This window comes from Monodelphis domestica, chromosome 6 (genome assembly GCF_027887165.1).
Source record: "Monodelphis domestica isolate mMonDom1 chromosome 6, mMonDom1.pri, whole genome shotgun sequence".
NCBI classification, from domain to species: domain Eukaryota; kingdom Metazoa; phylum Chordata; class Mammalia; order Didelphimorphia; family Didelphidae; genus Monodelphis; species Monodelphis domestica.
In genome coordinates this window covers 202623241-202647872 of record NC_077232.1, presented here as the reverse complement: position 1 = coordinate 202647872, position 24632 = coordinate 202623241, and the positions used below count along the sequence as shown (strand labels likewise).

The 24632-nt window shown below is 37.1% G+C and overlaps 1 protein-coding gene and 1 long non-coding RNA gene across 9 annotated transcripts in view; one reads left to right on the top strand and one right to left on the bottom strand.

Annotated features, from left to right (window-relative positions):
- Nucleotides 1-24174, bottom strand: part of LOC130455083 (uncharacterized) — a 40209-nt gene extending 16035 nt beyond the window's left edge. The window contains exons 1-2 of the long non-coding RNA XR_008912955.1: nucleotides 22953-24174; nucleotides 6637-6811 (exon numbers count right to left, since the gene is read on the bottom strand). This is a non-coding gene — a long non-coding RNA (uncharacterized LOC130455083). The remainder of the gene's footprint in view (nucleotides 1-6636; nucleotides 6812-22952) is intronic.
- The window catches only part of MARCHF1 (membrane associated ring-CH-type finger 1), a 1076407-nt gene that overhangs the window by 982171 nt on the left and 69604 nt on the right, over nucleotides 1-24632 (top strand). For all 8 annotated transcript variants that reach the window (XM_056802855.1, XM_056802853.1, XM_056802852.1 and 5 more), the window contains one exon: nucleotides 12601-12781. In XM_056802855.1, the coding sequence (XP_056658833.1) occupies nucleotides 12601-12781 (181 nt within the window). The remainder of the gene's footprint in view (nucleotides 1-12600; nucleotides 12782-24632) is intronic.

Sequence of the window (24632 nt, the reverse complement as noted above, 5' to 3'; positions counted from 1 at the left end):
TCATTAGGAGGCTTAGGCGACAGGTGACATCGCTTTTTGATAAAAATAAGCAGGAAGAGGGAGAAACCTACCTGGAGAAACTTTGGAGAGAATAAGGAAGGGAGATAGGGTGAGGGAAGGCAAGCCAATTTTTCAGTCATGTATGAAAACAGTTTCATTTTCAGGACTGCATTAAAACATAGAGGACAACTAGGTGGCTCAGTGAATAGAGTATGGAGCTGGAAGTCGGGAAGACTCATCTTCCTGAGTTCAAATCCAGCGCCAGACACTAACTGACCATGTGAACCTGGAAAAGTAATTTCCTTCTTCTGTTTGCCTCAGTTTTCTTATTTGTAAATTGAAGTGGAGAAGGAAATAAATGGTAAACCACTCCAATATCTTTGTGAAGAAAACCCCGAATGAGGGTCACATAGTAAGACATAACTTAAATAACTAATCAGCAATGACAAAAATTAAAACACACAGAATGCCAATGGTTCTTTTAGGCTTACAGTTTTCGTCACTTAAGATCAAAAAGTAGCCTTTGACTTCTCCCTCACAATTCTCATATTGTGCACATCCAGAAATATAAGTTTCCTTTTGCATCTCTCCTGGACCTGTGGCTGACCATCCTTTAAATCTTTTAAGGTCATTTATCCTTATTATGTTGTTGCTGTTTTGTAAATTGTTTTATGGTTTTTGTTTACATCAGTCACTCTGCATCAATTTGAATAGTCTTCCTGGATTTTCTGATAAGGAAAATCACTTTCATCATTTCTTTTGGTATAAGTGTATTGTAGTATGATTTGTTCAACCATTCTCCAATTGACAGTTACCAAACCCCTTTTCCAATTCTTTGTCATTACTAAGAAAGCAACTATGAGATTTTTGTATATATGAATCCTTTTCTTCCTTTAATCTCTGGGGTACTGGCCTAATAATGGCAAAATTTTGATAAAGGATATGCAAAGTTTAGTGACCTTGGTTTGCATGGTGCCAAATTGCTTTCTAGAATAACTAGATCAATTAAGAGCTCCATTAGTAATGCTTCAAAATGCCTCTAACATTTGGTATTTTCCTTTCTTTGTCATCCTTGCCAATAATGTGGGTAAGAGGTAAAACTTCAAATTTTTCTTGAATTTGCATTTCTTCAATTAAGTGATTTTGAATCTATTGTTATTAATTCCTTGAATTACTTTCTTTGAGAATTTCTTCATCATATCCTTTTAATCTATCATTTGGGGAATTCAGTTCCCTTTAAAAAATAAGATTATGACTTTATACCATCTAATCCATTCTAAAACCTTTATTAGAGGAAAGATGAGGATATACAGCAAAAGATCTCATGATAATCTAGCATGTAAAGAAAATTGATAAGTTCAATGTAAATACAATTGCATAGATTCAGGATGGATTAAATGCCTGGATTTCAAGACTAGTGTGGCTAATAAGTTAATGTTAGCCAGGAGGGATGTATCTAGTGGAGTAATATAGGGTTCTAAAACTTTTTTGTTCATCATTTTTATCATTGACTTGGAAAATAACATGGATGATATATTGTTCAAATTTATGGACAATGTAAAGAAAGGAGGAATAGCTAGGTAGTGCAGAGGGAAGATTGTTGGACTTGAAATCTGGAAGAATTGAATTCAAATTTTATTTTAGGTACTTACTAGTTTTGTGATCCTGTTCAAATTCATTAGATTTTAAAATAGAGATTCAAAAAACTGTAAGCTGGGAGAATGAGAAGCAAGTAATAAAATGATTTTTTAAATATAGTTAAATACATATGATTTATCACTTGTTTTTATGGGTATATGATTTGTGGTTTGCGTTTTAAAAGATTACTCTATTAAAATGAATAATATGGAAAAAAGAAAAATAGAAACCTTATAAAAAATAAAGTCCAGTATTTGCTATCAAGAACCAAATGTACAAATACAGGATCTGGATGACATACCAGAGAGTAAGATAATGTGTATATAAAAACTTGGTCTTACCAATTTCTATTTATCATTTCTTTCTTTGGAAGTGGATATACACAAGTTATTCTTCAAACAACATTTCCTTTGCTGTATGTAATGTACTGTTAGTGTTCTGTTCCTTTCACTCTTCATAATTTCATGAAGGTCTTTCTATGTTTTTCATTAATTAATTTGTTCACCATTTCTTATGTTGTAGCAGCATTGCATCACAGTCATAAAAAGAAGCTCTTTTAATAAAGGAATCATAAACCAGCAATACAACTTGGGGGGGGGGGGTCTGTTTCCCCAAGGAGATCAAAGAAAAAGGAAAGAAACCTATATCTTCTAAAATATTTATAGCAGCTCTCTTTGTGGTAGTGTGTATACTTAGAATTTTGCTCCCCAGGGACTCTCTCCCAGTATCCCATGTTCCTTCTCACGTTAGGTGCTAACATGGGAGGATATAAGTTTGTGTAGCTCTGCCCTCTTTCTCTTCTCCCAGAAGTGGCTGTGGAGGTGGGGTGAAGTAAGAGGCAGGAGAAATTTTAGTCATGCGTTTCTTACTCAGGCTTTACTTTTGTTCTTTTTTTTCCTTTTACTTCTAGTGATTATTAATAAGCTTCATAAAATATAATACTTGGAGTTATTGGATATTAATTTAAATTTTACAGTAGCAAAGACCTGGAAATTGAATGCTAGACATATCAGTTGGGGAATGGCTAAGTAAATTGTATTATATGATGTGTGTAAGAGAGGACAAGCAAGTTAATTTTGGAAAAGCATGGAAAGACCTAACATGAAATTATGAAGAGTGAAACGAGCAGAACCAAGAGAATAGTATATACAGCAATAGAAATATTGTTTGAAGAATGACTTGTATATGTCTGCCTCCAGAAAAAGAACTGATGAATAGATATAAGTAAGACATAGTTTTATATATACATACAGCTTTTTGTCAAATGATGCCTTCTCTAATGGAGAGCGAGTTACCTGGATATTTTCTTGTAACAAACAAATTAATTAAAAAAAAAAAAACATAATATAAGAGACTTGGTGAAAGAAACTGGAAACATTTAGGGTGGTGAAGAGAAGGCTGCAGAAGTCCATGATAGTTTTCTTTCTTTTTTTTTTTAAGCCTTACTTTTGGTCTTAGAATAAATACTATGTATTGGCTCTAATACAGAATAATGGTAAGGACTAGTCAATGGGGATTAAGTGACTTGCTCAGGGTCACACAGCTAGGAAGTATCTGAGGACAGATCTGAACCCAGGATCTCCCATTTCTGTACCTGGTTCTCAATCCACTGAGCTATGTAGAAAAAACATTAGATATTGTTTACATGGTCCCAGAAATCAGAACATGAACCTTTCTATGGAAATGCAAAGAGTACTAGATTTGGGTTCATTATAATGGGATGAGAGAAGCTTTAACTAGGGCTGCCCAAAATAAAATTAGCTGCCTTGGCTAAGTTGCCATTTTGCCACATCTCCTCCAATGATTATCATTTTCCTTTACTGCCATATTAGCCCATCTGATAGGTATGGGGTGATACCCAAAGACCAACTGTGAGATTCTCAGGCATCAGCCTTATGAATTCTTCCTTTATCATATCTCTCTACTTGGTCTTTCCTTTCCATTCCCAATGCTACTTCTTAGTTCAGAACATCATTACCTTTTCCTGAGCTAATGCAGTAGTCTTCAAGTGGGTTTCCCTAATAATGGTTTTACGCTCCCATTTTTCATTCACACTGACAAGAGATTAATCAATCTTTGATTGTGGCAATCACTCTTCTGTTCAAAGACTGTTAAAAACTAACAGTTACAAAATTCAAATTTTCTAACCTGCTGTATAAGGTCCACCCCAACCTGACTCCAGGGTACCTTTCCAGAGTAACATCCCTCACTTCCCTTTCACAGCACAAATACTTGTTTTTGACCAATGGAACTCCTACATATCTTTTGCTCTTGTTCCCATCTCTTCATGTAGAAATCACTCAAAATTAAATTGCTGACTCCATGATCCCAATCCCATTCACCCAAGCTGAAAGTGTCCTTTCTTTCTTGTAAACTTCTGAAGAAAATTCTCTTTCTCTCTCTTATATTTTATACTACCTATTATAGTAATGAGATGAGTAGGTATTCTATTAAATTGTTAACTTCTTTAAGGATGGAGATTTTCTTTTTTTTTTTTAAACCCTTACCTTCTGTCTTGGAGTCAATACTGTGTATTGGCTCCAAGGCAGAAGAGTGGTAAGGGCTAGGCAATGGGGGTCAAGTGACTTGCCCAGGGTCATATTGCTGGGAAGTGTCTGAGGCCAGATTTGAACCTAGGACCTCCCAACTCTAGGCCTGGCTCTCAATCCACTGAGCTACCCAGCTGCCCCTAGGAGACTTTCTTAAGCATCCAGGTATCCCCACAATATTAGTACCTTGTAGACCTTAAAATGTTACTAAATAGGAGCAAAACAATAAAACAAAAATTGTGGTCAATAGGGTTTTTAAAGGATGAGTTTCCAAAATATCTGTAATTCATTTAGAAATATATAATTGAGAAGTTAAGCAGTAAAGATCCTACTATCAAAGAAAATTATATAGTCATAACAATACTAAACTCTTCATTTAGGTGCAGTGGATAGAGCATTAGTCCTGGAGTCAGGAAGACTTAAATTCCAATTCAGTTTCAATCACTTACTAGCTACGTCACTGACCATGGGCAAGTCACTTCATGACTTAGTTTCCTCAATTGTAAAGTGGGGATAATAATTTTAAAGAGTTGTTGCTAGAATCAAATGAGGTAACACAATAAGGCCCCCATATCTGTGGCAGCTCCAAGACATGCTATGGATAGCTAAAACTATGGATATACGTGGATACCTGCTGACCCCATATAGAATATGATTTTCTTATATATGCTCAAATATAATAAAGTTTAATTTGGAAATGTTATTTCCTAACATTTCTAGAGAATTCTATAAAGGGGTGCTTTGATGCTTCTATATTGCAAATTACTAGGACTAGAATCTTTGGCAAGAGTATTATTTTAATACACAAAAATCTTACTATTATGAGATGAGACTTGTTCCAATTTAACAAACACTTTTCTCTTTCCTTTTGAACAATATTAATAACAGCAAAGATAAAAACTTCATAACAAATATGCATAGTCAAGCAAAACAAATTCCCAAGTTGGCCCTGTCCCCAAATATTTCCATTTGGATTTTAACTCTGGCAGGATGGAGGGTGCTTTTATCTTCACTCCAAGATTTATGGTTTATCATTGCATTGATTAGAAAGTCCTCCAAATACCTTTCACATTTGTTTGTTTATCTTAATAGTGAAGTTGCCATTGTAAATATTCTTCTCCTACAATCCACCACTCCATTCAGTATGTATAATTAGAATTTTGCTCCTCAAAACTCTTTCCCAGCTTCCCATGTTCCTTCTCAAGTTACTTGCTACTGTAGGGAGGATATAAATTTTGTGCAGCTCCACCCCTTGCTCTCTTCTCTTGGAAACTGGGGTGAGGTAAGAGGCAGGAGAATTTTACTCATGTGTTTCTTACTCCAGTTTTACTTTTGTTCCTTTTGTTTCTTCTACTTCAAGTGATTATTAATAAACTTTATAAAATATGCTGAGGTATTGGATATTAATTTAAATTTTACAAGTCTCATTTCATGGAGATCTTCCCAATTTCCACTGAAATGGAACATTTTGGAATTTCTTACTATTTAAGAATATTCCATTATAATCATATACCATAAATTTTCTAGCCATTTCCTAAGAAGTAAACATCCCATTAGTTTCTTTCTCATTTTTTATATTGGTACTATGATAAGGATTACTTTAAATTTCTTTTTTGCATATACAGTTTATTCTCTTTCATTAGAAATGAACCTTGTAAAAAAATCATATGTGATCAGATACAATTGAGTCAGTACCACCCTTCCCTGGAATACAATTTGGGGGTGGAGGCAGGAAGGAAGATTCATACACTTATAGTAGTTCCCCCACACCCCTTTTACTTTCCTTAGTTTCAGTTCCTGGGCGTCCAGGAGGATAGGATGTGTCAAAGGTCTCTTTTTTTTGACCTAGATTTCTGTCTCTGACAAGCTATGTTCAATGCTTTCACTCAGAGGGGATTTTTGGGAGGAGCAGGACCCTACTGTTTCCAATTTGTCCATAGTTGTTCAAAGATCTGTTTGAAGAAGCTTGGGGGGTGTCTCCATATACAGCTTGCAATCCTCACATTCATAAAATGTGTTAGAGTTTTATTATATCATTGTCACTATATAATAATATCTTTAAGAGAAGGATACTAAGAGCCCAATGGATCAAGAGACACCTCCTCTAAAAAATGATACCTGAGAGGAGGAAAGTGAGGATTCTCAGGGGCAGATATGGTAAGGGAGAGCATTCTAGACCTTGGGGGCAGCCCATACAAAGTCATATAGGAAGTGGAATGGTATGTACAGAAAAACAGTAAAGACATGTTGTGATGGGACATAAGATACAGGGGAGGGAGTAACATGCAACTGGTCAAGAAAGGTTTGAATCTCTCTCAGCTTTTGAGCTGAGACCAGGCCTCACAGGCTGGTAGAAGGTTTCTTTTATTCCTGTCTATTCTAATCTATGCTAGTTTTCTTAAGTTCAAAGTCTTAGCAGTAGATAGCAAGAGGAAGAAAAGATTCTGACCTTCAGAGCTAGTTGGACCCATCTCTTCAGGCTAGTGCCCTAAAGATCAGCCTTTAGTTCAAACTGCTCCCCTTAAATCCTTCTGTTCAATGACAGGATCACAGGAATCCAGGTAGAGCGCACAGTTGGGAAAAATCCAGGAATAGAGGTACTTCTATCCAGAGACAGGGAGAGTCTGAGGGCCAGGAAAAAAGAGAGACATCAAGAGCAACTGTAACTTTCTAAGTAGTCCCTCCCCCCCACCAACTGTCATCACTCAAATCACAAATCAATCTTCACTCTAACATTTCAACTGCTGTTTGCTCCACCTCAGTAGCAGAAAATTCAAAGCTTGATTCAGTTTTCCTTTCCATAGTGACTCAGTGAATTGAGAGCCAGGTCTAGGGACAGGAAGTCCTAGGTTCAAATTTGGCCTCAGACACTTCTTAGCTGTGTGACCCTGGACAAGTCACATCCAACTGTCTAGCCTTTACTACTCTTCTGCCTTGGAGCCAATATACAGTATTGATTCTAAGACAGAAGGGAAGGGTTTTTGTTTTCCTTTTTTTAAACTTTTATTTTACTTGTCACATAAAGAATCATAGGTGGTTTGACCTGGAAGGGTCATAGATATATAGAGAGAAGACCACAGATCACTGAGGCCAACACCCCTCATTTTACCCATGAGGAAACTGAGGGCCAGCCTGAAACATGAAATAACTTGGCTGTGGTCATATGTGCATTAAGGGTCCAATGCCCATATGAGCATTAAGAGTGAATCTGAAACTCAAAAAAGAAATTAAATGCCTTTGGAAACTTTAATTGCAATCAGGAATAGAACTTCTGACCCTTTCTCTACCAAATCTTTCTTAAACAAGGCTGTCTCTCTACTGAAAAACCCTCTTAACCTTACTGCTCCTAACTCTAATTTGATTTTCAGTGTATAAGCTTTAACTTATACCTTAGCCAGCCACAGCCTTTGAGTCTTGGTTGTGAATCATGAATTAGACCAATACCAAGTTGCACTGGGGTCACACAGCTCTTTCAGGGAATCACAAGTGAAAACACAGTCATTATTGATGAAGATCTTCTGGGTATCATCAAATCAAGGAAATGTATAGACTCAATCCATTTAGTGGGAACCCATGCCTTTGTATGGTTCATCATTGACACAGTTTCTTACACAATCACCATTTGTCTGCTGCTAGAAATGCGTAGGTCTTCTCAGAAGTGTATCCAAATTTAACAATTTCCCTTATTGTATAATTTCTTCCAATAGCTCCTCTGCTTGAGGTTGTGGGGAGATGTTTGTGTTCTTATTACATTACAACATTTTAATTTATTAGTCAGCCAGAATACTTTGAAACAGTTCAGTTGGGTAGTTTTCTTCTTCCTTAATAATGCTACTGCTTTCGTTTTAGTTCCAGTCAATATTTGAGGCTGATATTTCAGCTCTTAAGATCATTGAGAACAATTCCAGCAAAGTTTGAAAAGGACTCTTGGGGCCCTAATTGAGTTGGATGGCTTCACAAGGGCTTAATATGTAAGAACCTGTAAAAATGGATTGTGTGCAGTGGGAACAAAAATGAACAGTCTTTTGATTTTCCCAGTGGCAAATGACTTTCATTGTAAAAGGAAAATGCTACTGCTGCTATTATTTGACATAACTTCCCTGAAATGTATGGTTTTTAAACTTGTAAAGAAGTATCTGAGAGAGTGAGGCCAAATCAACAATCTTGGCAATTTTGTCATGTTATGTATGAGGGGGAAAAGGCCTTCTCTGGAGTTGTAGGACCAAGGGTAGAGGGCTGGAATCTCCCATTCAACAGTTACCTTGATGACCTTGGAGAGAAGTCACTTCTTTCTCTCTCTCTCTCTCTCTCTCTCTCTCTCTCTCTCTCTCTCTCTCTCTCTCTCTCTCTCTCTCTCTCTCTTTCTCACACACACACACACACACACATACACATATGTATACCTCAGTTTTTATAAAAATAAGAGGAGAGATGGAATAGATAACCTCTGAAAGGCCTTCAGAGTCTTTAAATCTATAATCCTCTAATCATTTGAATTTGCTGAAGTTGAATCATCTAATCTTTTGTTTAAAGATAACTTAGGAATTGATTCCTTAAAAAAAAAAAAGGTGATATAAAGATTAGCACTAGGGATTCTTTGCAACAGCTTCCAAACTTTTGGCATATAAAGCAGTGTGGCATATTAGAAAAGCAGTGAGTTTGATTCCAGCAGGGATTAGGCTTGAATCCTGACTGACACATGTGGGTATAAAGTATGCTAAGTTACTAATCTTCTCTGAGGCTCAGTTTTCTCACCTTCAAGCAGAGAGATGGGCAACTAGGTAGCTCAATGGATAGAGTGCTAGGCATGGAGTCAGCAAGACTCATCCTCCTAAGTTCAAATCTGTCCTAGACAATGACTAGCTATATGACCTCTGGCAAGTTCTTTAACCTTATTGGCCTCATTTTCCTCATCTGTAAAATGAGTTGGAAAAGGAAATGGCAAAGCACTCCAGTATCTTTGCCAAGAAAACCCCAAATGGATTCATGAAGAGTTAGTCAGATATGACTGAATAAACAGAGATGAGTATAGTAGCAAAGATTCTGGCTTCAGTACCTCTGGTACTTGATTTCAGGGTGATCTTGAACAAATCACTTCTCTCTAGGTTTCCCTCTATTTCCTCATCTAGAGAATGAGGAAGTTAGATTAGATAATCCCTGAAGGTCCTTCTTTGTTCTAAATTTCTAATCCCATAGAAGTATTTTGTGTATCTGAAGGGATAAAGGAATATAAAGTGTTCTTCTGGCCCTTTTTCAAACTCCTGTCTGCTTCCCCTTCTCTTAGACCTCCCCCTCAAATGAATACACAAAATAATGAAGTCTTTCAGTTTGCAGAGATTTCCACCAGTATAGATGCTGCCAGAGTATTTATTATTAGACTGTTGATGGAAGCAATTGAGGAGCTGGTCATGATATGAGCTCATTTTCATCGCCTGCTTCTCTTTTAACCTTCCTTCAATTTCAGATTCTCTGCAGAGACCTTGGTGATTTATTTGAATGATTGTTTCCCATTACTCTAGATATTGTTAAATTGCCTTCACTTGTAAACTACAGCTTGGTGTGTTGTCTAGAGGCCAGGACATGTAGGAGCCATGAATATGGGGAGCAGGGACCTCATATTTTCTTTAAGTGTCAGGAAAGAGTTTGGTGGCTTCCAGGTTAATTCGTATAACAAATTGAAGCAACACATACTCCTTGATGTTGTTTCATGGGCTATTTTTCATCAGAAACCAAAGTGAATGAGAGGCAGAATGTTAAAAGTCATACTAGCAGATTAGAATCATGATGGCCATGTTTTCATTTTACTGGGGACTGAGATGCAAAAGATAAGCTTCGTGTGGCCACACTTCTTTATTTTGAGGTTGGGGGAGTTTGGTTTCAATTCCTGTCCTTTGTTGCAGATGACTGTTTGAGCTCCATTTCATTTCCCCTGAAGAGGATTACCGATACAATCTTCTTCTCTTTATTTTTAGACTTCAAGAGAATGGAGCACAAGGGCATTCTTACCTTCTAATTGACCCATAAGCATGACTCAGCTTATTTAAAAAAATATGTATATTAATCTGACTTTGGGGTGGGGGGGGGGAAGAAATGAAAACAATAGACAGTCTAGCATTTTATCAAAACCATGCTAGAATCATCTAATATCTGTCAAACTGTAAGAACTAAGGACATGGGCAAAGAAATGAATTCCTCTCCCAGAGGGGAGGGGAAAAAACTTCAAAACCTAAATTACTCCCTAAAGATAGAATGCAGGTACTTGGAGGGAAGACTCCAAATCACCATAATCATGAAAATGTGGCAATCTGGGAAATAACATTTCCAAAACTAACTGACCCAGCTTTGTCAACAGGATACAAATATAGTTTTCTGTTTGCTATACACAGATTCTATGTATTTATTAATTTTGAAGAGTTTGATTTGAATTGTCTTTATCAACCAGTTCATCCACTAAAGTAAGCAAAATAAAAAAACAACCCACAATATTTTTTTTCAGTATAAAAATGTTTGTAATTTAGCCAGCCAGATAGTCTCTGGGCTTAAATTACTCTATAGGAGGCACTTTCAAATATGCAGCCTCTTCCAGGTTGATGGGGTACCATTTAGTAAATTACAGGCTGTCATTTTCAAATTCTCATCCAAATTAGTCAAAGTGGTAGTCACATGAAAACATCATCGAGGACAGGACTTAGGGCCAGCATTTCACAAGCAGATGCAAACTTGCCCATGAGTTGTCACTGACTATAATCTCCAATCGATTGAATTTTTTCAACACCTAGGACTCTATATAGATAGATGGCTTGTGGTATTTGAATGACAGGATTTTTTATGTAAGTCAAAAAATACACACTTTAATGCTTGAGTCCAGTTTAAATCAACACTTCGGAAAAAAAAAAAGGAGTACTGAATTCTTTGGTATAGAGAATCCCGGTGAGGAAACTTCCTGTATAGAGCTGCACCTGCTCTGTAATTTAGTCTTTGAGAGTTGCTTAGGGCATTTAGAAATTATAAATGACTTGCCCAGGGTCACATATCTAATATGTTAGAGCCTGGTCTTTCTGACTCTGGGGGCAGCTCTCTTTTACAACATATTTGCCTATATCAAACAGGTAGTATGGATGATAAATAAATGAATGGAAAGGGGGAAAATAAATAATAAATGATCAATTTGATATGTACAAATATATGCATACATAAAAGTGTGTATATATGTGTAATCATAGCCATATTACATATGCATATATATGTATGTGTACATAAACATCCTATGTATGCACATCTTTTTATGCTTGTATTTCTGTATATAAACATGTAACTAAATATGTAGGTGTGTTTATAGATATAGCTATATGAATGCTTTGATCTGCTTCATTTTGGATCTTGGTTGATTCACTCTTCATCAGACAGTTTGGCCCTCTTTTTCCATCTCATCTCCATCTCTGTAGCCAAAATTAGTTTGGACATCTAATTGGCTTTAACCACCCCATAACTCAGAACTTAGCCTCCCCAACCACAGAAATTACAGGCATACATCACCTTGTCTTTCAAAATGAATGAATGAAGAGTGAATCAGTCATGTTAATGCTATGTAACAGAATTCAGATATTTTATAAACTTGTTTCCCTTCAGGGGAAACTTAACTGGGAATCATGGAATTTGTAGGATGCATTTCCCTCCCAGTCTGAGAAAGGTCTAGGATTTGATGGATCAATTTTGAATAGACCCTACTGCAGGGGGATCCTGTTCTAGAATCTAGTTGAAATGAAATGGCTTGGAATTCTGTATCTAAGCTTATTTATTTATTTTTTAAATGAATAAACTTTTATTAAGCTCCTATTATGTGCCAGGCATTGTGCTAAGGGCAGGGGATACAAAGAGGCAAAAAACACACCCTACTCCTAAAGAATTTACAATATAATGGATTTTATACTCATAGGTCCTTCGCCTTCACTCTCAACCTCTGCAAAGAAGGGAGTTTGATTTTCTCAGCTCTAGAGAATACCTTTAGTAGACAGTCAAGGATAGAAGGTCCACCAGGTGATAATCTTTTGCCTGTCTCAACTCTGAGCTTTCAGCATTCTTTCTGTGCTCTTGGGCTGTGTTCCATGGAGCCTTCAAAGTTTACTTTGAAAAAAATTAGATTATTCAAAGTGTACCTGATCAATTAATCTAAGATTTTTTAATCTCTAGTGCAACATAAAGTCTTTCAGGGTGTGACTTTGGTGTCTCAGAATCTAGCACAGTGCTATACACACAGCAGGTACTTAATCGATGTTCATTGAATTTCTGGGACTGAACTTCTAAGATATTGGGAGCAGCCTAATCCTGAAATTGAGGCAACTTCTTCCCTGTCTCCTCTTCCTATATGCTCCTTGGGAGATGTCTCACTTATTTCTTCTCTCCTTCTCACCAGGATCTGTCACTGTGAGGGAGACGATGAGAGCCCCCTTATCACACCATGTCGCTGCACAGGAACCCTACGGTTTGTTCACCAGGCTTGCCTGCATCAGTGGATTAAGAGTTCAGACACACGCTGCTGTGAGCTCTGCAAGTATGACTTCATCATGGAAACCAAGCTGAAGCCTCTCCGAAAGGTATAGCATGATCAGCATCATTATCCCAAAAAACAGAAGCTAATGGTTGGGCAAACAGATAAAGGATTTTAAAGACACATTTGCCTCCTCAAAGGTGAAATGACAAGGATTTAACCTACTATTCAGAGTTACTAGAACTTAAAACATCATTAGAAAGGTGCTTACTTCTTTTGGCACCAAGGACTGTGTTTGTACTTGTCAAACCAAATTTGAAAAAAAAAAAACCCACATCATCTATTATTTTGTCTGTAATTCTTTTTCCCAAATTTCACATTCTTTTCACACTTCTCCTGGGATAAAAATGAGTAGGAAGACAAAATTTATGTCTAATGTTTATGCAGTTGAGTTGTCAAAACCTTAGACTCCCCACTCTTACCTTATAAATTCAAGCATTCACCAAAGCATGCCCTTTCTACCTTCAGATTTCTCATATATGTTTCTTTCTCTCCATTCATATAACTACCTCCCTCATTTGAGCCTTGAATGCATCTTCAGTGGTTTATTGCAATAGGTTTCTTTTAATTTTCTTTTTTTTTTAAACCCGTACCTTCTGTCTTAGAATTAATACTATGTGTCAGTTCTCAGGCGGATCAGTAAAGCCTAGGCAACTGGAATTAAGGGACTTGCCCAGAACGTAGAACTAGGAATAGGTCCCATTTGAACTCAGTTTCTACCAACTCCATGCCTGGTTCTCTATCTACTAAGCTACCTGGCTGCCCCTGTAATAGATTTCTATTTTTTTTATTTCTTTTTTAAATTGTATTTAATTGATTAATTTAGAGCATTTTTGCAGGATTACAAAAATCATGTTCTTTCCCTCTCCTCCCCACAACTCACAATTCCACTGGGGTTTACATGTGTCTTTGGTCAAGACCTATTTCTATATTATTGATATTTGCATTAGAGTGATCATTTAGGGTTTACAACTCCAATTATATCCCCATTGACACGTGTCATCAAGCAGTTGTTTTTCTTCTGTGTTTCTCCTATAATAGATTTCTAATTAGTCTTCCCACCTCAAATTTCTCCTCCATTCAACCCCATCTTCCAAACAGCTGCCAAAGTGTTTTTGTTGTTGTTTTTTCATATAAGGCCAACCATGTCACCCTTCTACTCGATAGATTCTCTTGGCTCCCTGTCATCTCCAGGATCAAATATGAATTTCGTTGTTAATGATATAATAGTTTGGTCCTCTTCCTGTCTTTCCAGTCTTTCTACATATTATTCCTTTTATGCCCACTATAATCTAGCCATACCACTTGACTAGCTAGTACTCACTTGTACTCTATTTCTTGTCTTCATGCCTTTATGTGAAATTCTTTATGTCTAGAAAGCGTTAACTTCTTGTCCCAGCTTGTATCACCTTCCAGGAGGTCTTCCTCAGTTGCTAATGTTGTCCTAATTTCCATCAACTCTGAATAGTATGTTAAATTCATGTCATTTCACCCATGAGAATGTAAACTTCTTCAAAGAAGAGATTATTTTAATTTTTCTTTTTATCCCCAATGCTTAGCACAGTGTTTGCACATAGTTGACTCTTATTTATTGATTGATTAATTTATTGACTAATGTGCAAGTTAATGAAGTTACGAGTAGTGTCAAAGGTAAGTGGTCCATGACACTGACTAATCTTCTTAGATGATAAGCATTAGATACCGGAGAAGAAGGATTCTTCCAAAGTAAGTCTTTGAGGTGATTTGGTTGGCTTTCATGAATTATAAAAGAAGAAAAAGAATTGACTGTGTGAACTATATATCAAGCTCTAAGGGAAGGGTGGCTTTCTTATTTTTCTTTTGTTTTCTCATCCAAATACATTACCCCATCTCAGCCATATCCAGCTAATGCTTTTAGGACCAGATTATATTTAGGGTATGAGTCTGAAAACAAGATTAGTTTCTAATTCAGAACTGATCAAGGAGTTTCTAGAAGCTTTGCTCAACAGAATTCAGGACACAAAAAGCATCAAAGCATTCCCAGGGGTCAGGGCTCTCCGTCCCAGCCATTACCCCCAAATATGGACCTTGCAGATATAAATGGCATAGCCTCCAAGTGAGAAGGAGCATGAAGTCGCACTGCTGAAATAATGAAAGCGCTCAGAGACATTTTCATTTGAATGAAATGCAAGTTGTGTAGTGAAGAAGACTAATGTCTGGAAAATGAGAGACAGCTCCCAAGATGAGCTCAAATGAAAAACCAAATAGACTACTGGCCAGTAGCTTCCTGGGCTGCTGTCCATCTTGATCCTTCATTAGTTCTGCGAATGATAGAGAAGGAAGCCAACTCTTATTAATAAGGTTTTAGGGATTTTGTAAGACCTTTCATCCAAAGATCTGAAAGGAGTTTATAAATATAAAATATGACACAGAACCCCCTAAGGAGCAGGTTTTTGCCTTCTCAACAGATGTGGCAGCCAAGGCACCAAGAGGTTAGGTTCTTTTATTCCCAGTCCCAAAGTAATCAGTGTCAGAAATAGAAAGAAACCCTGCCCTCAGCTTTAGCCACTGAACAGACGCTGTTGAGAGTGGAGAAATGACATACTATTTAGCCCCATGAAGACTTAAACTGTCTACTCTTAATATTCAAGGACTGACAAGCTGTTCCCAAACATCTACAGAGAATACTCTCATTCCTCATTTTTCTGAAGAATCTTTCTTTTCACCTTTGTGAAAAAGAATCCCAGGCAGCATGCAGCTGTCCAGGTGAATAAAATGGCTCATTCTCCCTGTCCCCCAAACACTTCCCTTTTAAAACCTTGAAGAAATTGTAAGGCTGCAATCCACCTTGAGAGATCATTTAGTTTAGCCACCAGCTGCCTAAGAGAGAGCTATACCTCATGAGTCCAGCTGGAGAAAGAGACCACTGATTTCTTTTCTACCTCCACAGAGGACTCTTTATATTCCATCCCATTGTTTTCCAGTAGGGATAGGAAATCCTTTCAGCTATCTAATTATGATGAACCCTCTAGGAGCACTGATCATCTCTGGTTCCTTTGTAAAATGTCACAATGACTAGTGAGCATCACAACTAACTCCCAATGGCCACTCATCCATTCTGATTGAGCAAATCAAATTCCAGTGAGCACGCATCCATTCTACTTGAGCAAATTGACTCCCATTGGGCACCCATCCATTCTAATTGAGTAAATCCCAAGATAACTGTTTAATGCCATGACTCTTGCTTTATCCCAAGTGCTGGAAAACAGCTGCTTTTAGTGTGATTTAGGGGAAAGAATATTGTTCTTGATGTCAGAGGGGATGGATTTGAATTCTGCCTCTGAAACTCATAATTAATGGTGTGATTTTGGGCAAGGGTCCTAAATTCCTTCTTCTTCCGTTTTCTTCTCTATAACTGAGGAGGTTAGACTAGATGATCTCTGAAATTTAATCCAACTCTAGTTTTCTGATCCTTTGATATGTTCTGCAAGTATTTTAGGAGGATAATTGGGGCAGGTAGGTGGCCAGGCCTAGATAGAGACAAGTCTTGGGTTCCTTTGTGGCCTCACATACTTGCTAGCTGTGTGACCATCAGCAAGTCACTTAAGCCCAAATGCCTAGCCATTACCGTTCGTATGCCTTAGAACCACTACTTAATAATGATTCTAAGAGGGAAAGTAAGGGTTTTTAAAAAAAAAAGAGGATATAGTTAAAGAAAGTTGTGAGAGGAAGTCATGTTGAATAAGCTCTAATGTAGAATAAAGGAGGTGTTTTGTTTTTTGTCTAGGATGGTTGTTGACCAGATATAGAAACATGAACAAGCTCTTCCAAACCCCTGAGTTTCCCCACTTGGAAAAATTATTGTTATCAACTATAAAACTTTCTAGAATGTAATTGAAAAATAGTAATGTCTGGAACATAATTTCAGATCATGATTCAATAGAACCTTGTAGATGGGTAATGTTATTTAAGAAATATAACTAATTAATTTGCTTCAATAGCACAAAAATTTATTACATTTTTTTCCTGTAGCTTTTAAGGGGTTCTCAAGGTCAGTGCCTAATAGATCCCTTCACTTAGAGAGATGTGAAAGTCTGTGCAATTAATTGCAATCTCCACCTTACTTTTATAAGAATCTAAAGGCCAACCCTATGAAATCATTAATTTAGCTAATGATTGTAAAGACCTCCCTCTAGCCACTAAGGGTATGTGGTGACACTGAAATAATATACTTTCCTACAAAGGAGAGGAGCAATGTGGTCCTTAATAGGAAGATCAAAAACATGAATTACATCCCACATCACTGATTAATACAATAAATGCCCCCCCAACAAATCCACTAGTAAATACATCAAGGCTGTTTCCACAGGAGAACCTTTAAAGGCACCAGTAATGCCCTGAGGATTCTTTGTAGAAAAGTGATTTATATCATCTCTAAGCATTTAATGCTTCTATTTCAAGAAAAACCTTATTATTCAGAATGATTCCACCAAGTCTCAGGAGTGTCAAGAGCAGTTCTAAGGGTGCTGGAGAATCAAATGGCCACATGCTTAGAAAGCCTGGTGACTGTGCAAAGCCACTGGGAAAATGTAAACAAAAGTATTTGGGGGCAACATGAATTCATCTACTGTCCCATAAGTGAAAAATGGTCTTGGGTTTTAGACTTATGATCTCTCTCCCTAGATGAGTTAGAGCCAAACTAAGGGTTAAATCCAAACCCCTTCGTTCCATTCAGTTTTGATTTTTGACAAAATAAAGCAAAGAAATGGGCATCTTTTTGGGCAGCCTAGATTTATTAAAAGAAGCACAATCATGGTAATGTACTGTTGATGGAGCTCTATGAAAGGAAATCTGGAGTTTTGCCCAGAAAATTAGTAATCTGTGTGGACTCTGACTCAATGATACTTTCACCAGTCCTATACCTTAAAAAAAATTAAAGAAAGAGGGAAAATATAGCAGTTATTTTTGTAGCTCCAAAATGTTGGCAGAAGAAAAGGATGCCCACCATTTGGGGGATCGACCAAGCAAATGATGTTTTATAAATATAATGGAATTCTACTGTCCCATAAGACATGGTGAAAATGATGTTTTCAGAGAAACCTGGGAAGACTTTATGAACTGACACAGATTGAAGTGAGCAGAGCTTGGAAAACATATAACAATACCAACATTGTAGAAACAAACAATTTAGAAACATTTGAAAACTATTCAATGTAATCACTAACCTTGATATTCTACAAGAACAACAACAACCATACTCTCTACTTGCCAACGGAGAGGCAGTGGACTCAAGGTGCAAGATTAAAGATACACTTTTGAAAATGGCCAATATGAGGATGTTTTTACTCGACTATGCACAATTGCTACAAGAGATTTCTTTTTCCTATTTTTTTTTTGGTGGATAGAAGAGAAGTAGGCGGGTGAAAAAATAAATACTTTTCAATTAATTTTTTTTTTCCCTCAAAACAAAATCTCACATGTAGTGAGCAGTTTGGGGGCTCTAACCACGATCACATGGTTTAATGAATTAGAAGTTATTTTGGGAAGGGCCCTAAAAGTAAATGTGACCAAATGTAAAATAAAAAGGGGAAGGGATAGGAACAACTAAGATTCTTCAATAATTTCTAGGCAGCCAACTGCATGATCTATATACACAGCTCTGCTTAAGTATACAAATACAACTTCATGCTCAACTTCACCTCACATGATGGAGATCCTTGGGAAAGGATGGACTTGGTGAAGGCAATTTCCAGAAAATTGGAGCTTCCTTTTCTTTAAGAGATACAATAATTATTTCTTTAATGTTTAACAGAAATATTTCTAAAATGTATCATGCAGTTCCCTGTCTTCATACACAGTTTAATGTATGTAATTTCACCACTTGGAATTATCATCACAAACCCAAAACTTCTGAATGTCCTGCAATTCAGTGAGAAGCTCTGGTGACATTAAGGTGGAACAGAGTTGTCAGCTCTTGGATCCAAACTGTGTTGTTTTTTTTTAATTCTTTGTCTACTCCTTATATATGCATACATACATATATACAGACAGATAGACAGACAGACTTTTTTTCCTCTGAGGTTCAGGCTATGAAATTATTACTTTTCAAGCACCAATATGTTTTTGTTTTTCAGTCATGTCTGACTCTTCATCACTTCTTTTGGGGTTTTCTTAGCAAAGAGTCTGGAATAGTGCTATTTGCTTCTCCAGCTAATTTACAGATGAAGAAACTGAGGCAAACAAAGTTAGGTGGCTTGCCCAGGATCACACACCTAGGAAGTCTCACTCAGGTTCTCCTAACTCCAGGTACAGCATTCTCTCCTACACCACTTAGCTGCCTGGTCAATGTATTACTTTCTTCTAACAAACTCTTTCCCTCACTTATGTCCTTCCCCCTTTCACATGGGTATTCTTCATCTTCTACAGGCTGAGAAGACAGATAATCAAGTTTTTAGGACTGCACATAAAGCAAAAGTAAATAGATTCTTAGTGAGTAGCTCAGAGATAGCTGTGAAGATGCAACTGTGGAAGTGGCAGGGGGTGGGCACTGTATAAGCAAGTAAGTCAGAATGATCCAGGTGATGTTTCAGGAAAGGACACATAATGTGATCTAGTAATGCCACATTGGAAAGGATATCCCTGCATATGAGCCAGGGGATCACAGTGGACCTCAAGGGACCCAAGGTCTCTCTGCTTCAGTGGAAGCTCTACATGCCTCGCTCCTGTTCAAATCTGGAACTTTAGCTCCTCCCCAAAGATCTTTTACTCAGGTTGGGTGAATGTATAGAACCCTTAGACTCACCAAAAGGTAGTCCCATTATCTTCCTTCCATGCCATCAGGTACAGACATAGCCTTCCCCTCCCAACTTTGCTTTGCAGAACATTGAACACCTCTTGTAGGCCACTACCCTTCTACATTACATTGTCTTCCTCTATTAGAATGTAAATTCCTTGAGGCCCAAGTCTATTTTCCTTTTATATTTAAATCCTTAGCCCTTCTTCCAGTGCCTGGAAAAGAGTAGGCACCTCAAAAATGTTTTTTCACTCATTTATTCATTCATTCATCTGTGATCCAGTTAACTAAGATGAAGTCTCTCCTGTTGGCTGCTTCTGTACAATGGAAGAATGCTTCTGGGGGAAGAGGAGAGTGTTTATTGGCTTCTTTTCTTAATGTGAGAGAAACTGAGATTCTTATAGAAAGACAAAGAAAACCCTCTTTGCTTTCTTTCTCACCTATGTTTTCTGAATTATAGAGTGAAGGTCATCTCCTTAAAATAGGTATTATCTCTCTCCTATGTGTGTTTTCATTCATGTTCCTTCTAACAGGTGGTATCTCTGTCTTTCTTTCCTTGTTCCCAAGTTTAGGCTTTAGGTCCATACTGTCAAGATCTAACCTTATCCTTGATCCCACCCTCCTTACTCCAGCCAAATTAATCTCAGTGATTTCTTCTTAACATGGTTCACCTGCTCCCACCTACAGGCCTTGGGCTGACCATGTCCTGAACCTGGCTCCTGCCCCAGCAAGAAATACATAAGAAGCTTCCTGTCTAAGGTAGAAGCTGCCTCAGTTGCAAAGTCTCTTTGTCGCAGGTATCTCAGGTCTGTTGATCTTGACTGTTTACCTACCTTGTTTCCACCTTTGCTTTGGCCTGCAGCACCCTGACTTCTGACAGCTTGCCTGGCTTCTGACCCCCGATCCTAGACTTTTTCTAAAACAGCAGCTTCTGCTGGCCTGCCCCTGATGCCAGCCCCTACCTTTTGCTCTGAGCTTTGACGCACTCTCGATTGCAGCCTCTGACCTTTGAGACACATGGCCAGGGTTGGCATGATACAACTGCAATGTAGCATGTGGTCCCAAGAACCTTTTTGCTATTAACAGATTCTGAATATTGGACTGGATGGTTTAACCCAATATGGTAGATTTTATACTTTCTTATATCATGACTAAACAACATCTATATTTTCTTCAAAGAGTTGCTTAGTCAGCAACCTACTAATTAGAATAGTATATGTGCATCACACTACTCTAGGATCTCAAGGAAATAAAAAAATAAATCAATCCATAGATCATGATTGTAGGATTTGGTTTTCAATGAATCTAACTTTCTCCGTGTATTCATAAGGAAACTGAGATTTCATGGCTTGCCAATGAATTTTGCATACCAATGCCATGAATTTACAATCTCTTGTCCTCAGAGAGCTTGAAATTTAGTTGATTGACTATGGCACATACAAAAAATGCAACAACTATGTAATAAATATAAAATAGCATATAATAATGATTACTAGAATAGGTTAGAAATATGAGAGGTTTAAAAATACAGGGAGAACTGAAGAAGGAAAAATCAAGGAAGACTTAACTCCATATAAATGGTACTTCAATAAAAAGAGAGAAACCAGAGGAATTATAAATACAAACAGAAGTAGGAAAATGCTAGATATAGGTTAGATTTAGAAAATGGTCTAATTTCAGACAATAGATCAATTTGAGTAGATATGTGGGGAAAGGAGAGCAGAAGAAAGGATGAGATAAAGCTATTAGACTGAGGAGTTTGAATTCTACCCAGGGGACACTGGGGAGTCATTGAAGAGTTTTGAGCAAAGAGTGATGTCTCTGCATATGGAAGATTAATAGAGCAATGGCAGTTTGGAAGAGCAAGAGAGTTGGGAAAGAAATAACAGGAGGCTCTTGCAATTATTCAAGTACCAGAGTAGTGGCATCTGGAATGGAAAGTTGGGAAAATATTCAAGAGGTATTACAGAGTTCAAACTGATAAGCCCTGATAAGCAACTGGCTATGAGAAAGGAGAAAAGAGCCAAAGATATTATTCAAGTTTTTATTTACCTGGGTGACTAGATGAATATTGGTGTAACTAATGGAAATGGGGAAGTTAGTAATAAGTCCTTCTATAAGAAAAGATTTTAAGTTTGTATTAAATATGTTGAGAATTCCCAGTGTATAGAGAACTCTAAGGGGAGACTCCTTCCAGAAAGGAAATAAAGCTGAAGCTACCTTCTCAACTTGTGATGGTTTTGAGAACTGAGACTTATCTTCTTATGCTTCTTCAAGTCTTAGATTCTTACTGAAGGGCTCCCAGTTGCTCCAATATTCAACATGTAGATGTTAAACGAGGTAATTAAATCAGTGAGAGACACACACACACACACACACACACACACACACATACACACACACACACACACACATCCAGGTTCTCAGTCATTAGAAATGAGTTCAACCTTATTACCGGTGAGGACATAGTTTTAAATTCTCAACTTGAAACCTTCTAAAATTTATTCAGAAATAGAAACTACGTAGTCTACTCATTACTAGGTAAAGACACAGAATTTTGCAATAAAGATCTTTTGACTTCAGCCTGTGGGTGCTCAGTGGTATAATCACCAACATATCAACATTTATGGAAGATAGTCAAATGTGCTGTCCCTAAAAGATGGTAATCACAGAGCACTGAACAATTATGAACTGCACAAGTAGCATTTCTGCCTAATATACCACATGACAGAAACAGAATCATTATTAAAAAAAAAGTTTCCAACTTGATTGTTAATTGGTGAAGTACCATTTTCATTCCTATGGTTCTTTTTTTTTTTGCCTGAAAATGTCTATCATCTAAGAATGATATTTGGTACTTTTTTTAAAGAACAATTACAAATGTGAGCTTGCTGCTCAAAGGACCTTCCCACAAATGGTTATGAGTCAGGATATGTGCTCAAAGCATTTCAGATTTCGTACTTGTAAAGAGTTGAGACTTTGGTCTTTTAAAAAAGTGCTTTACATTTAAGGCCACGTTGTGATTCCATTTAATCTTTTAAAAACTCAAACATGAAAAGACAATTCAAAGGTCAAGGAAGCTTGTTTTATCTACCTTTAGCTATATTTGCATGTGAGGGTAGGATGGCGGCAACATTGGCCCTTAGCAAGACCCTCTTTTCTGACAGGAGTAGCTCCACTCTAAGGTCAGCCAAGAATGTAAAAGTATTTGTTTTATCTCATGAGGCCTCCCCTAAGACCATTTGAGTTAGGCAGGACCAGTATTAACTCCATTTTAAAGATATGGAAACTGAGCCTCAAAAAGATGAGTTATTTCTCAAAAGTCAGACTTCTCTAATAAGTGATTGATTTGAACCTAGATTTTTTTTTCTTTTTTAATATCTAAAGGACAGGGGAAAGAAGGAATGATAGATTTAGAGCTAGAGGAGTGATGTTTCAGTCTTACCTGCCATTTTACTACCTGTGTGTAACTTTGGGCGAGTTCATCAACCTCTATGCTTCAGTTTCTCCAAACTTCCTTCCAGCTCTAGCTCAATGATCCTAAGAAGGTGATGGGAGATAGAAAAGAAGACTTAGAGGGCAGCTGGGTAGCTCAGTGGATTTGAGAGCCAGTCTTAGAGATGGGAGGTCCTGGGTTCAAATCTGGCCTCAGACACTTCCCAGCTGTGTGACCCCATTGCCTATCGCTCTTCTGCCTTGGAACCATTACACACTATTAATTCCAAGATGGAAGATAAGGGTTTTTTTTTTTTAAGAAAGAAAAGAAGATTTAGATGTCATTTTAGAGTCTCTAAACTACTTTATGTACATTATCTCATTCATATCCATGAAGTAAATACTATAGCTATTATCAGTTCCAGTTTATTGATAAGAAAAATGGATCTCCAAAAAGTTAAGTGATTTGCTCATAGTCAGACAAAGGAAGAAGTGTCAGAGATGGGATCCAAGGTCTCCCCAGCTCCAAGTTGAGGACTCCATCCAGACATTTTTCAGGATGAACAAAAAGTTGATAACCCTACACAGAGTTTCTAGAGTAGTTTCACTGGGCTTTCCCCCTTTAGTACATTATTATCAATATAACTGGTTATGTAGCTTTGTTTCTCTCACTGATACAACTTACATAACTATAGTTGCTTGGTAAGAAATCTCTTTATATAACACTGAAAGATTTGAAAAGAAACAATTAACTTCCATCAGGATTACAATTGAGGTCTCTAACAGGATACAGTTCCACCCTTGAGAAAAACCCATTTTTAGTTTAACAAGGACTAATGTTTAGCAAAACTAAAGTTCCATTATATACTGCACATTAGATTATTTGAAACATGAACCATGGATAAAACATGAATGAATCGATATTACAATTATCCATATGGAAAGTATAAAAGCATGAAATTAAAATGTGCCTGAGCACAGAAAACAGCTACAAATGGAGATTTCCCCAAAGCATCGCCTTATGATTACCCTTTAAATTACTTTTCATATTTAAATTTTTATTCAGTTAAGGATTTTCTTTCTCAAATGAGATATTTTCCTTAATTCATTATCCCAATTGCTCAAATTCTGCTATTAGATACAAGATTTTTTTTACTGAAGTCTTTATTTAATTTTAGTAATTAGAAGTAAACACAAGCTCACCTTTTGAATTACTTCAGACCAAATTAATTTTCTTTTGTAATAAATTATTCAGGCATAGAGAATTCAGAAGAACCCTAGTTTTCTGGTATTATCCACACCCCTGAAGATATTGCTCATGGGCTCAAGAGCTAGAAGGGATCTTAGAGGTCATCAGTATAAACCAACCTCCCTAATTGCAAAGTTCTGTTTAAATGCTACCTATTCTATTATAAAGACTTCTTAAAGTTTAGAAAGATTATGAACTGCTGATTAATTAAAAAAAGATACCTATGTAAATAAAACTCACGTATAAAAAAAAATGGCAGCCTTCTTTTTGAATAATGTAGCAATAATCAAATGCATTACCTATTTGGAAGAATCCCCTCATGGGAAGTTTGGAGACTTTTGATTCAACCCGGTATGGACCCAGTATACCCTCTTAGATACCAGCATTTCCTCTGCAAGGACTTTCACTTGGTCCCTAACATTGGAATTGCTCAGGACTCGG